The sequence below is a fragment of the Poeciliopsis prolifica genome, unplaced genomic scaffold, assembly GCF_027474105.1.
Source record: "Poeciliopsis prolifica strain line A6 unplaced genomic scaffold, Auburn_PproV2 SCAFFOLD009, whole genome shotgun sequence".
NCBI classification, from domain to species: Eukaryota; Metazoa; Chordata; class Actinopteri; order Cyprinodontiformes; family Poeciliidae; genus Poeciliopsis; species Poeciliopsis prolifica.
In genome coordinates, this window is record NW_026562384.1 from 8,349,715 (window position 1) to 8,360,813 (window position 11,099).

The window sequence follows — 11,099 nt, forward strand, 5'->3', positions numbered from 1 at the left end:
GTCGCATAATGTTTTCTCTAAATATCGCATTTCATTTAAAAGAAAGGAAGGTTCAACGCCTGTTTTATTTATTTATTTTTGAAAGCATATAAAAGCGTGTTTTCCACGTTTATTTTCCCGTGGAGTGTTTCCGTGTTCTCTGCTGTACTGACGCTGCTGCGTGTAAAATTAGCTGGCTGCAGCCAGTTAGGGCCACCCTCTCTTTCCCTCACACAAACACACACACGCACAGATACGCAAAGACTCCCGGAGCCCACAGTGCAGTAAGTAACCTGTGCATTTCTCTGATTTGGATCCGCAGAGAGGATCCCCGCTTCCTCCGACCGGAGGGGACTCAAATCAGACGTCGTGGCTCCTCATTCATGCCTGCTGGTTACTAGTTGAATCTGGAGCGTCTCACAGCTGGATGATGGCTGGCTTCTGACAGATGTGGTTCCTTATTGTTTTTTTTTTGCTTGGAACGTGGACGCTCTGGGTCTGGTGGACTAGAAGAGGCTTTGTGCTTGTTGTTCTTCCAGATGTTCTCTCAGCTCCAGCTGCAGTCCAGATCTGACTGGTCCATGTCTGGTTGGTTAAGACGCTGAAGTAGGCATCCGATTCGCAGCTGTCGGATACGGCACTTTGACTAAAGGGCAATTCTGCTAATTTAACCTGTCCGGTCCTAGTTTTAAATCTGAATTATTCAGAATGGTCAACTTTAACCTGAATTTATTTGGATTCACAAATCGAATAACGATTCCAAAAGAATAACAAATGTTTTATAGAATATTTTGCACTCTTTAAATATTCTATAAAACATTTGTTATTCTTTTGGAATCGTTATTCGATTTGTGAATACTCAAGAAGGAGCAGTTTCATGATTTTTTTTTTTTTTTTGGTCTTCACGGGATTTTATGGAGTTAATCTTCTGTCATACAAGTTACAAAATACAGAGATCAAAACTATGCAGAGTTTGTAAAATAGTTTCTGATTTTGGAAATCGTTATTCGATTAATGAAAACTCCAAAAGAGAAAAGTTATGGCTTTTTTGTGCCTATAAAAGTTTATCTTATTTAAAGTCTAGCTTGAAAGGTACACCACCTTCTACACTAATGACAAATTCTATAAAGTACAGTTTGTGCAACCTTTATTCAAATTGTAATGAATCAAGGAAGTGTTGTTTTGCTTTCTTGTTTCTTAATCACATTTTGAGGTATGCTGTTTTAAAAGTACTACATTCGATCAGACATTTCACAGAATTACTTTTGTAGTGATTGCAGATTCAGGAGCATGTAGCTTGTGTTTGTAAAACTCTTCAATTTGAGTTATGACTTATTCATCTCAGGATCATGTCACGATTGGTCCAGTTTGACAGAATCTTACCAGGTCAAATCCAGACAAAGTTATTAGCATAATCGCCCTCTAGAAAATTGCGAGGTAACATTTTGGTCCTGAGACCACTTTGCAAAGTTTGAAAAGAACTCCAACTCAAATTGGGAAATGACAAAAAGTTGTTTCACACATAACAGATTCCATATAACAATTCTTGATAATAATGATTAAAAAAAACAGCAACTTGCAAAAACAATAACAGATTTTCATCAAATATAAAGTAGGTTTTATAGACCCATGCAATTCAAGTTCAATCAATCAATCAATCGATCGATCGATCAATCAACCAATCGATCAATCAATCAATCGATCAATCAATTGTTATTTATATATCACTTCAGCAACAGTGTAGTTCAAAGTGCTTTAGATCAGAAAAACATAAAAACATCATAAACACACAATAAAGTCACCAATATGTAATATTTCTAACTATCATGAGTTTAATGCAGTCTGGACAGGTTATATGTAGCGGAATAGCCCTTTAACGACGAGTAGAAGCCAACACTTCTAATCAGACGCCAACTTCAGCATCGTTGGGCAATGAGTGTATCCAACTTGTTCACCTTGCGACCACTGACAGAAAGCTGCAGCATATAAACAGCAGAAAGCCACTTGTCATGCTGTGTATCCCCTGTGATGCTGCTTGTGTTCATTATGTGATTAATGCGTCTCGAGTCGCTGTGAACTTCAGGTTAATGTGTAGCCACGAAGGCTCCCTGTGATTGGCTGAGAGGGAGGGCAGAAGCAGCTCAGGGTCTGCAGATTAAAAGACCAACGGTGAACAAAGTTCAGTGCTCTCATGTCACATTAATATGTCACTCTCAGCATCAGATTAATGCCATCAACATATCAGTCAATGTTTGTTCTACATTTAAGTGAAGTGTCCTGCAACCGGCTGTCCAGAACAGTTATTTAATGTCCTGAACCTTTAATTCAATATGAAGAGTCGGCATTCCTTCTGTACAACACAGCATGGCACACAGGAGCAACTTCATGAAGCAGTTAAATGCTTAAGTTCTTGCAGCTGGCTGTCACGATGCTGGCTTCTTCCCCTCTTTTGTCCAAATGATGCAACATCTCACCGGGGTTTCATGCTGGTGCATGACCAGCATGCACCAGCAAAAAAGAAAAGAATAAAAAAACACACTAATGCCCAGAAATGGCAGGGAAATATACCAAATCATTAGAACTTTGCTATTTTAACACTGGCAGTGTGTGTCACCACGAAACCTAACAACAAATATAAAACTAAAAACTGCTGACACTGCACTAACGCTAGTGGTGAAATGCCTGAATGCACCCTGTCATTCATGACTCGTACTACCACCATCTTTAGCAGTAGGAACTTTAAGTCACTTTACAACATCATGTCCATTTAATGAGATCGTCATGTTGTTTTATCCAAAACTCCCTTAAGGTCCCACCAGTCAAGACTGGGCTTTGACTTGGTCATTGTGACACTTTGTTCTCCCGACCTCCCGCTTTTATAGATCCATATTACTCAGATGGGTCAATGTCTGCCTGCTTATTTTGGCTTTAAGTTCCTTGGAAGCAGCAAAGATGCATTTTGTTTTCCTGCGACTCTTTCTGCCTAGTTGGTTGCCAAATCTAGAGCACACCTCAATCAAACTTCTATGGTGTTTCAAACCGACACTTTTCTCACTTCCTGTAGCAACTAGCTGTGTTGCAAAGCAGCAGCATCATCAGAATTACTCAGTATCTTTGCTTACGAAGAGTTTGAAAGTTTCTCGTCGTCGCTTTGGCCCCAATCATCACGCTAGTGATTATAACAACCTTTACTCGGAATAATGAGCCTCCTGCCTTGCACATCTCTAACAATTCTCTCTTCTCTGTTTGACTTTGCAGTCTTATTTGCTGTCATATTGTGAAAGAACTTTTTCTTTCATAAAATGCAAAGTTACGTGACTAGAAGCACACTTTCTACACTCAGCAGGGTCTGATTTGCTGATGTAAATCCTCCAATCCCTTTAAGACTTTCTGCAAACTGCTGGTGAGTGTCGGTTTGAGATTTGCCCTTTTGTTGCACTCATGGCTGGATGCCTAACAATCCTTGTGCCAAGTCTGGCCATTGGCATGGCAACATTATGCTGAACTGAAAGGAGCATTGTATCTCCCTAGTACTACTTCCCTGACTTCTTTCCCCCAAATAGAAGTCGTTTTTGCTGGAGGGAGGCCCGGCACCCGCTAACACCTTTCATCGTTTTCCCCATTTCTCTCTGTAGATAAACATGGCAGCCGAGCTATCAACCTCCATAAACATCAAGGAGCCCCGGTGGGACCAGAGCACGTTCATTGGTCGAGCCAAACATTTCTTCACCGTCACAGACCCGAGGAACATTCTCCTGACCAACGAACAACTCTCACATGCGCATTCAATCATCACTGACTACAGGTAGAGCAGTTCAGCAGGAACAAGGAGCGACTCTGGGAAGATTTGCTCACATGTTCTCGATCTCGCAGAAAAGGCATCGCCTCGCCGGGTCTGACGGAGGATGAACTGTGGAGGGCCAAATATGTTTTCGACTCGGCCTTTCATCCCGACACCGAGGAGAAGATGATTCTGATTGGCCGCATGTCGGCTCAGGTTCCCATGAACATGACGATCACTGGGTGTATGATGACGTTTTATAAGTAAGACCTGCACACACCTCATGACTTGGTGAACATTGTTGGGACGTTTTCTGATCTGTTGCTTATTCAGTGCCTTGCAGAGCTATTCATACCACTTTATCTTTTTTTTTCCCACATTTTGCTACATTACAAAACTTTGGTGAACAAACAGCATCGTAAAGACAGAGGAATACAGCAGACAGATCAGAGATAAATAAAGAAGTTATAAAACACCTAGGTAAGGACTGTTCTGAATACTTTCTACATATGAGAAGATTATGGCAACACTTAAAATCTACGCTAAGGAGATCATTGATTAGAAATCCAGACAGTAGACCAGTGGTCCACTGACTGAAAGAGCAGCATGGATCCACAACTCAGGTAGGATAACCAAGAGAAACATCCTCTGTGCTCTCTACAAGTCTGGCTTTCATGGAAGAGTGGCATGAAGAAAGCAGTTCTTGAAAGGAGGACAGAAGCTCCTGGTTTGGATGTATTCAATAAAGAAGAAGCATGTGTCCTGATGAGGCTTTTGAAAAGTAGCTATAAAGGAGCTTTTGGAGTTTGCCACTAGCCAGGGTGGAGGTTGACCCCTTGCACATGCAAGGTAACAGCCCTCAACGTACAGCCAGAAATACAATAACATGCCTTACATCAAAGCGTATTAATTGTTTAAGAATGGCCCAGTCAAAGTTTAGACCAAAATCCATTTGAGAGTCTGCTGCATTCACTCTGACTGAAAATGAGGTATTTGCAAAAAAAATTTAAAAAATCGTTTTTTGAACTGGTAAAAACACACCCCAAAACACTTTCCAACAAGAACATCAGTGAGTGCTGATTTTATGTTGAAGTTAAACGCTGACAACTTGTGTTCTTCTTCTCACAGGACAACTCCTGCTGTGCTGTTCTGGCAGTGGATCAATCAGTCCTTCAATGCAATAGTGAACTACACCAACAGGAGCGGTGACGCTCCAATCACAGTCAGGTAGGAGGCAGCAGCTGCAGCTCGGACTCAGCCACGTATGGATTAACCCTTTAATTTAGACGCTCCTGTGCGGACCGCTTTGGTTTTAATGCGACTTTTCTGTTTGCAGTCAGCTTGGCACAGCTTATGTCTCTGCTACCACAGGGGCAGTCGCCACCGCTCTAGGACTAAACGCACTAACAAAGGTACCACTTTATCTAACCCCGTAACACATCCCTTTATAATGGCAGCTCTTGTGTTGACTCTTTGATGGACATGCTGCTGTGTGATGGGGAAAGCTTCAAGTCCAGCCTCAGAGACGAAGCGGTGGGATGAATCTGTCTCCTGTTTTTTGCTCTCCTGCAGCACGTGTCTCCGCTGATCGGACGGTTCGTTCCGTTTGCTGCTGTTGCAGCTGCTAACTGCATCAACATCCCACTGATGAGACAAAGGTAAGGATGGGTGGTGAACGGAAATGTGCTGACTTAGCCTTGTTGTAGAACAGCATCACTTCCGAGCTCCTGGTTCGGATGTATTCAATAAAGAAGAAGCATGTGTCCTGATGAGGCTTTTGAAAAGTAGCTTTAAAGTAGCTTTTGAAAATGACAATGTCTCAGTAGACATAAGGCTCTAATTTCTGAAGTAAGATGTTTCTATTGGTCTGATGCCATCCTCCTCACTGTGTGTGTTTGGTCAGATTTATTTCTGACCAGACAGACATGAAATCAAAGTGTCTAGAAGCTAATCAACTTGACAGTCATTTTCTATCACAGCATTTAATGAGAGGTGCTGCATAAACGAAGCTTGATTGGTTGATTTGTCTGCAGAGAACTTCAACATGGGATTCCCATAACAGACGAAAATGACAACAGGTTAGGAGAGTCGACAAAAGCTGCTCAGCAGGCTATCTCTCAGGTCGTGGTCTCCAGGATCCTCATGGCGTCTCCAGGAATGGGTATGAACCTCTCTGTTTGGTCAGATTTTATATTAACAATCTGAGCTGCACGCTCTGTGAAGTCACGCTTCGTTGGTCTCTTCCCAGCCATCCCTCCATTTTTAATGAATCACCTGGAAAAGAAGGCTTTCCTGAAGGTAAGCACGAGCTGCACTCTTCAAGATAAACGGCGGCGCTCCCGTGAAGCTAAACAGTCGGTTGAAGTTGGCCCCCTTTCAGCCTCGACCCGGCAGAGGAATGAAAAGAGCGGAGACCGCTCTTGTATGGGAGTTCCCCGCTGCCTTTGTGTGCCTCGGTCATTTTTCTGCCTTGTCTTTTCAGAGGTTTCCATGGATGAGTGCACCCATTCAAGTCGGCCTGGTGGGCTTCTGGTGAGTGGTCAGAGATGGCCCACCTGATAAGCTCTCATCAGAGTCCTCTCAAACATCAACCTAATTTCTTGCAGCAGAGACATTGGATCACCATAATCCCAGGATTGAAGCAGTAAACTGAGACCAGAAGGAGTTTAGATAAAATGCTTTGATTCCTCTTTTGAAAAATTATTCATCTGCACATCTCTTCAGAGGTTCAAGTCAAAACTACGGCCAGCACGCCCCATTTTAAGCACCAGGGTTTAAGTATAAGACATAAAAATTACAAAAACGTACAACAAAACTGGAGAACCTGTGTATCAATAACTAAATACATAAGTGAGCTTTCTTCTAAGCATCCGCTGTGAGACAGCAGACCTCAAAACAAACGCGAATCATGACACCACCGTGCTTGACAGTTAGCGTGAACAGAGGTTTCCATTTTTGTTTGGCATTGTTATGGTCAAACATATTTACCATATCAAAAAATTGATATGGTAAATACGGGGCACGGAATACGGAACAGAGCTCAAAAGCTCTGTTCAAAGGACATTGTTCCAGAAGTCCTGCGGTTCATTCAGATGCAGCTTTGCAATCATAAGTTGTGTCGCCATCTTGAAACTATGAAACAAGAATCTAAGGAGCCTGTGCTAAGATGGCCACTCCTGGGGACACTCTCACCTGTTTTCCCTCTTGAGAGTAATCTTTCTCACCGTAGAATGATGGCCACTACCTTTCCTCATAAATCCCATGGAAGCAGTAAGGGCCTTCTTACTTTTTGACAGCGCTTTTTATTTTTCGTTTCATTTTTAGTAGAATCAGTTGAATGTTTTGGACCAAATCATCACTATAAATCTTTCTGTAAATCTTTTAAATTGAAAGAGGGTGTACTTTCTTTTTATCAGGACTGCAAGGGCAAATCTTTTGTGCCCTATATGGTACACTTGTGTAACAGCTCACTCTGATAGCACAACCACATTTATTGTCTTGTTGTTTCCTGTTCAGCCTGGTGTTTGCCACTCCTTTGTGCTGCGCATTGTTCCCCCAGAAGAGGTGAGTGAGTTTATAACTGTGCTCCGATAAGCGTCGCCGCCGCCGAAACTCAATCTGAGCCACGTTAACTCTTCCCTCCCCGTCCGATCCAGCTCCATGTCCGTCAGCCGCTTGGAGCCAGAGCTGCAGGAGAAAATCCGGGCCAGCCACCCAGGAGTGGAGCGGGTCTTCTTCAACAAAGGGCTATGAGCGCACATCCAAACACTGCCATAGGTCAGCTGCAGACTCGGGCCTCGCCACTCTGACTACTCTCCTCATTCAGTGTGCCAACGTTAGGTTTTCTTGTCTTATTTACAACATTCACATCCAGATCTTAGCTCTCACTGTCACAGTCAGTCTCTGTTAAAAGAATAAATAAATCAGGGCCAAATATTTGCTTTTATCAATGTGATTTTTTTTCTTTTTTTTTTGCAAAAAGGTTCTTGATAAAATGATTTAAAGGGGCAGTATTATGCCATTTCAAAGAATAATCAAGCAACTGTCACCTTACATTGTTATAGAAATGCTGTTTATATCCAACGTGACTTGAAGGAAATTTGACATGACAACAACATGCCTGTGTCTCTTTAAGAAGCTCCTGCTCTTGCTCCGCCTTCAGGAAGTCATTACATTTTCCCATTAAGCCTTTCGTAACATTTCTTACCAAAATTGCACTGAAGAAGTAGGTCTTATGTTGAGCTTAGTAGATGCACAGTTCCACCAGGTGTCTTCTAATTGCTGCTGCTGCTAGTCTGAAGGGATGAGTGTGGAAGTCGTGGAGAAGGGGTACTTTGTACCCCGGAAGCTCGGTTTGCAGACTGCAGCTGGAGGAGCTTTGTGGAAAAGACATCACTGTGAGAGCAAGTGTTTTGTACCGCTGTTTGTGAAATTAAAGGATTTCTCAAACATGCATGAAAGAATCAAGGGAACACTCAAAAGTATGTTGTTGAGAGAGAAGGGAATGACACTAGAACATGCCGACTTTACTTAGTACTGCCCCTTTAATGTTCCTCCCAGCGGGTTTGTTGTGACCTGTGTGAACTTGTTTGAAGTGAACATTTCTTCTGTGCAGTGTTTAGTTTGGTGACTCGTTGCTCGTTTGATCCCAGGAATCGCTGTATGTCAGGTTGGCAGACCGTTTTTAACCCACTTACATTGTCACTGGTTCAAACCATGCAGGTTTTTTTTTTTGTTTTTGCCAAATTGGTACTGATGCTTTTTTAAAAATCTATCTGCAGTTGCAGCCTCTTGACCTGAGTTCCTTTAGGAAAGTGGATACGTTGAAACGAGCCTCTCGACATCTAATCGTTTATCTTAAGCTGATTCTCAAGGGATTTGCCCCGTAGAATCGTGATGTAGCGATGGTTGCTGCCAATGACGGGCCAACATGGTGCTATTTGCTGTCTTAATAATTCATGTTTAATATATTGTTTATTCTGCTTGCCAGACACACACGAACAAACCACTGACTGCTCAGGTGGAAATCCTGAAGATGATCTTTTGGTTCTACTCAGCCACATCCTAACATTTCTTGAGGGTTGCATAATTTCTGTTGAATTTTCTGCAAATCTGGGGATGCTTAGTCAAACGAAACAATTGCATAGAGATGGTTAGATAAACGTTTCTTCTCACAAACTTTTGGTGTGTTTCATTCTAAGTAGCACATGATTGAGAAGTGGAAGAAAAGAAATGATGCATGCTTTTTAAAATTCGTTTGCAAATGAAAGTCTGAAAAGCTCATGCTCACTCAGATTAGGTCGAGACTTTTCTAAGCATCAATTTTCAAGCCTTGCCATAGATTCTCAGTTCGCTACAGGTCTGGACTTTGACTGGACCGTTGTGTCGCAATGAATGGGCTTTGATTCAGATCGTTTCTTTGTCGCTCTGGCTGAATGTTTAACGCTCAGAAAAACATCATCTCAATCTTTTTTTCTAGACTTGAGGCTCTGTCCACCTGTGAACTTGCAGCAGATTCCCTGCAAGCAGATTCCCTGCAAGCAGATTCCCTGGCTTGCCCATGATGCAGTGGGTAATCCAGCATCATGCAGGCTTTACCTACTGCATGATGCTGCCACCACTATGCTTCAACTATGAGAGAAGTGCTAGTTTCTTGTCTCACTTGGTGTCATTGAAGAAGCAACAGAGAACTTCTTATGTCTTTCTTCTTATCATTTTTTTCTTAAAGGCCAGATTAGTGACGTGAACTTTCAACAGTTGCCTTGACGACAGTTATGGATCCGCAGCTCCTCCAAAAACTGGCCTATTAAATTTCTTCTGTGATTGATGCTGTCCCTGCTCGATCTGTTGTTGTCCCATATTATTTTCATTTTCAGATGGTGGATTTAGGAGACGTTTTCTAACTTAAAGTTTATTTCAGCATCTCCAAAATGTGGCTTGTCTGCTGTGATTTTGTTCCTTCTGATGCTGTTGGTAAACATTGGGACTTTATTTTGTAATTAAGTGACTCCTTCAGATTTTATTCAGGGGTATCGGAATAAAGAGGGCTAAATAGGGTTTTTGTTCATTAAAAATGTTCAAGGCCGTGCATCGCTTTCCTTCCACTTCATGTTTATGTTCTACTCAGTGCTGCTCTATCAGAATCTCAATCAAAGACATTGAAGCTCATTGAAAACTTGTGACTTTTCGCACATGCATTCGGGAGCTTATACCTCCTGCTTTCAGGCATAAAACTGGAGAAAAGATGCACGAGAGAAGGATTAATGAAATCTGAGATTTCTTTTCAAGACTTTGTGGACATTTTAACTTATCATTTTATCCTGCCGAGTCTGAGGAATGTGAAAACTCTGCAGCAGCAGCAGTCTCCTGCTCAGCGTTTTGTCTTTTGTCCAGACTAACAGATAAAACACCAACTCTACAGTTGCTTGAGCTCATAGTATATCTGACTTCAAACCTCAGTCAGATCAAGCAGTTTTTCGCTGGTCTTGTAATTTATTTTTTTCTCCTGTTTTCAGTCGACAGCTGTGTTTGGACACTGCCGGGTGTTTGACCTCTCTTTCCTTTTTTTCCCCCAAAAATACTATTGTCATCAGCGATCTATTCCTAAGCATTATTAAAATCAGGGATAAGAGACGAATATACGATTAACTTGACGCCAGGAAACTTACATGCAATATTTACCCAAACAAATCTTTAAAATAAACCTTTAACTACATTTCTGAGGACCAGGCATGCAGTGAGATTGTGCTCCATTTACCACAGACGTTTACATTCCTAAATGACCGTCGATTCAATCCTTGTGCAGCCCTTCCCCTTCATGGTGTTTTAATGTTTTCTGTGATCTCCTCGCGTAGGTTGTGGTGTGAGTAACTTCACTTTAGACTGTGGGTGTTTTTAGGAGCTGTTCTTGGCTGACATGAAGTGAGGGTTATTCTTTTCTCCGAGGTAACTGAATGTAGTCCCAGCTGTGTTGGTTCAAAAAAGCACAAACAAGCAACAAAATGCAGCACCTCTTTAAAACTTGTTCATCTTTGATTAATGAATGACAAAGTTTAAAAAAAAAAAAACAACAACAACAAAGAAACAACAACTTTCTTTATTTGAAATGGATTGAAGCTGCATTTCATCAGATGGCTCTTTTTTTAAGTTTTGGAAGTTTAACCCTTAAATTTCAGCCAAAATAAGCATCACAACCAAAGTGATTCAAATGGACATGAGGGTAAAAAGTCATTTTCTGTTTCATGTGACAAAAACTGTGATTGTTCTGCAGTAACATGGGGTGATGTGATGTTAACAGTATCTGGGTGAAATAAAGGTAATTTAATCTGTTTTGTGTCGT

General features: G+C 41.7%; 1 protein-coding gene across 1 annotated transcript; it reads left to right on the forward strand.

The window, feature by feature from the left end:
• The first annotated feature begins 156 nt into the window (after nt 1-156).
• sfxn1 (sideroflexin 1) lies at nt 157-11,089 on the forward strand. The gene is made up of 11 exons (XM_055033988.1): nt 157-263; nt 3,615-3,784; nt 3,853-4,023; nt 4,889-4,987; nt 5,097-5,172; nt 5,333-5,418; nt 5,794-5,921; nt 6,009-6,058; nt 6,243-6,292; nt 7,277-7,324; nt 7,417-11,089. Exons 2-11 carry the CDS (start codon nt 3,621-3,623, stop codon nt 7,511-7,513), a joined length of 969 nt encoding a protein of 322 aa, XP_054889963.1. The 5' UTR covers nt 157-263; nt 3,615-3,620; the 3' UTR covers nt 7,514-11,089.
• Nucleotides 11,090-11,099: the final 10 nt, after the last annotated feature.

What these genes read in the sequence shown, in the direction of transcription:
- sfxn1 (XM_055033988.1), top strand. Translation starts at nt 3,621, where the DNA reads ATGGCAGCCGAGCTATCAACCTCCATAAACATCAAGGAGCCCCGGTGG. An exon ending in GACTAAACGCACTAACAAAG is followed by an intron (nt 5,173 to 5,332) that starts GTACCACTTTAT and finishes GCTCTCCTGCAG; the next exon opens with CACGTGTCTCCGCTGATCGG. An exon ending in CATGGCGTCTCCAGGAATGG is followed by an intron (nt 5,922 to 6,008) that starts GTATGAACCTCT and finishes GTCTCTTCCCAG; the next exon opens with CCATCCCTCCATTTTTAATG.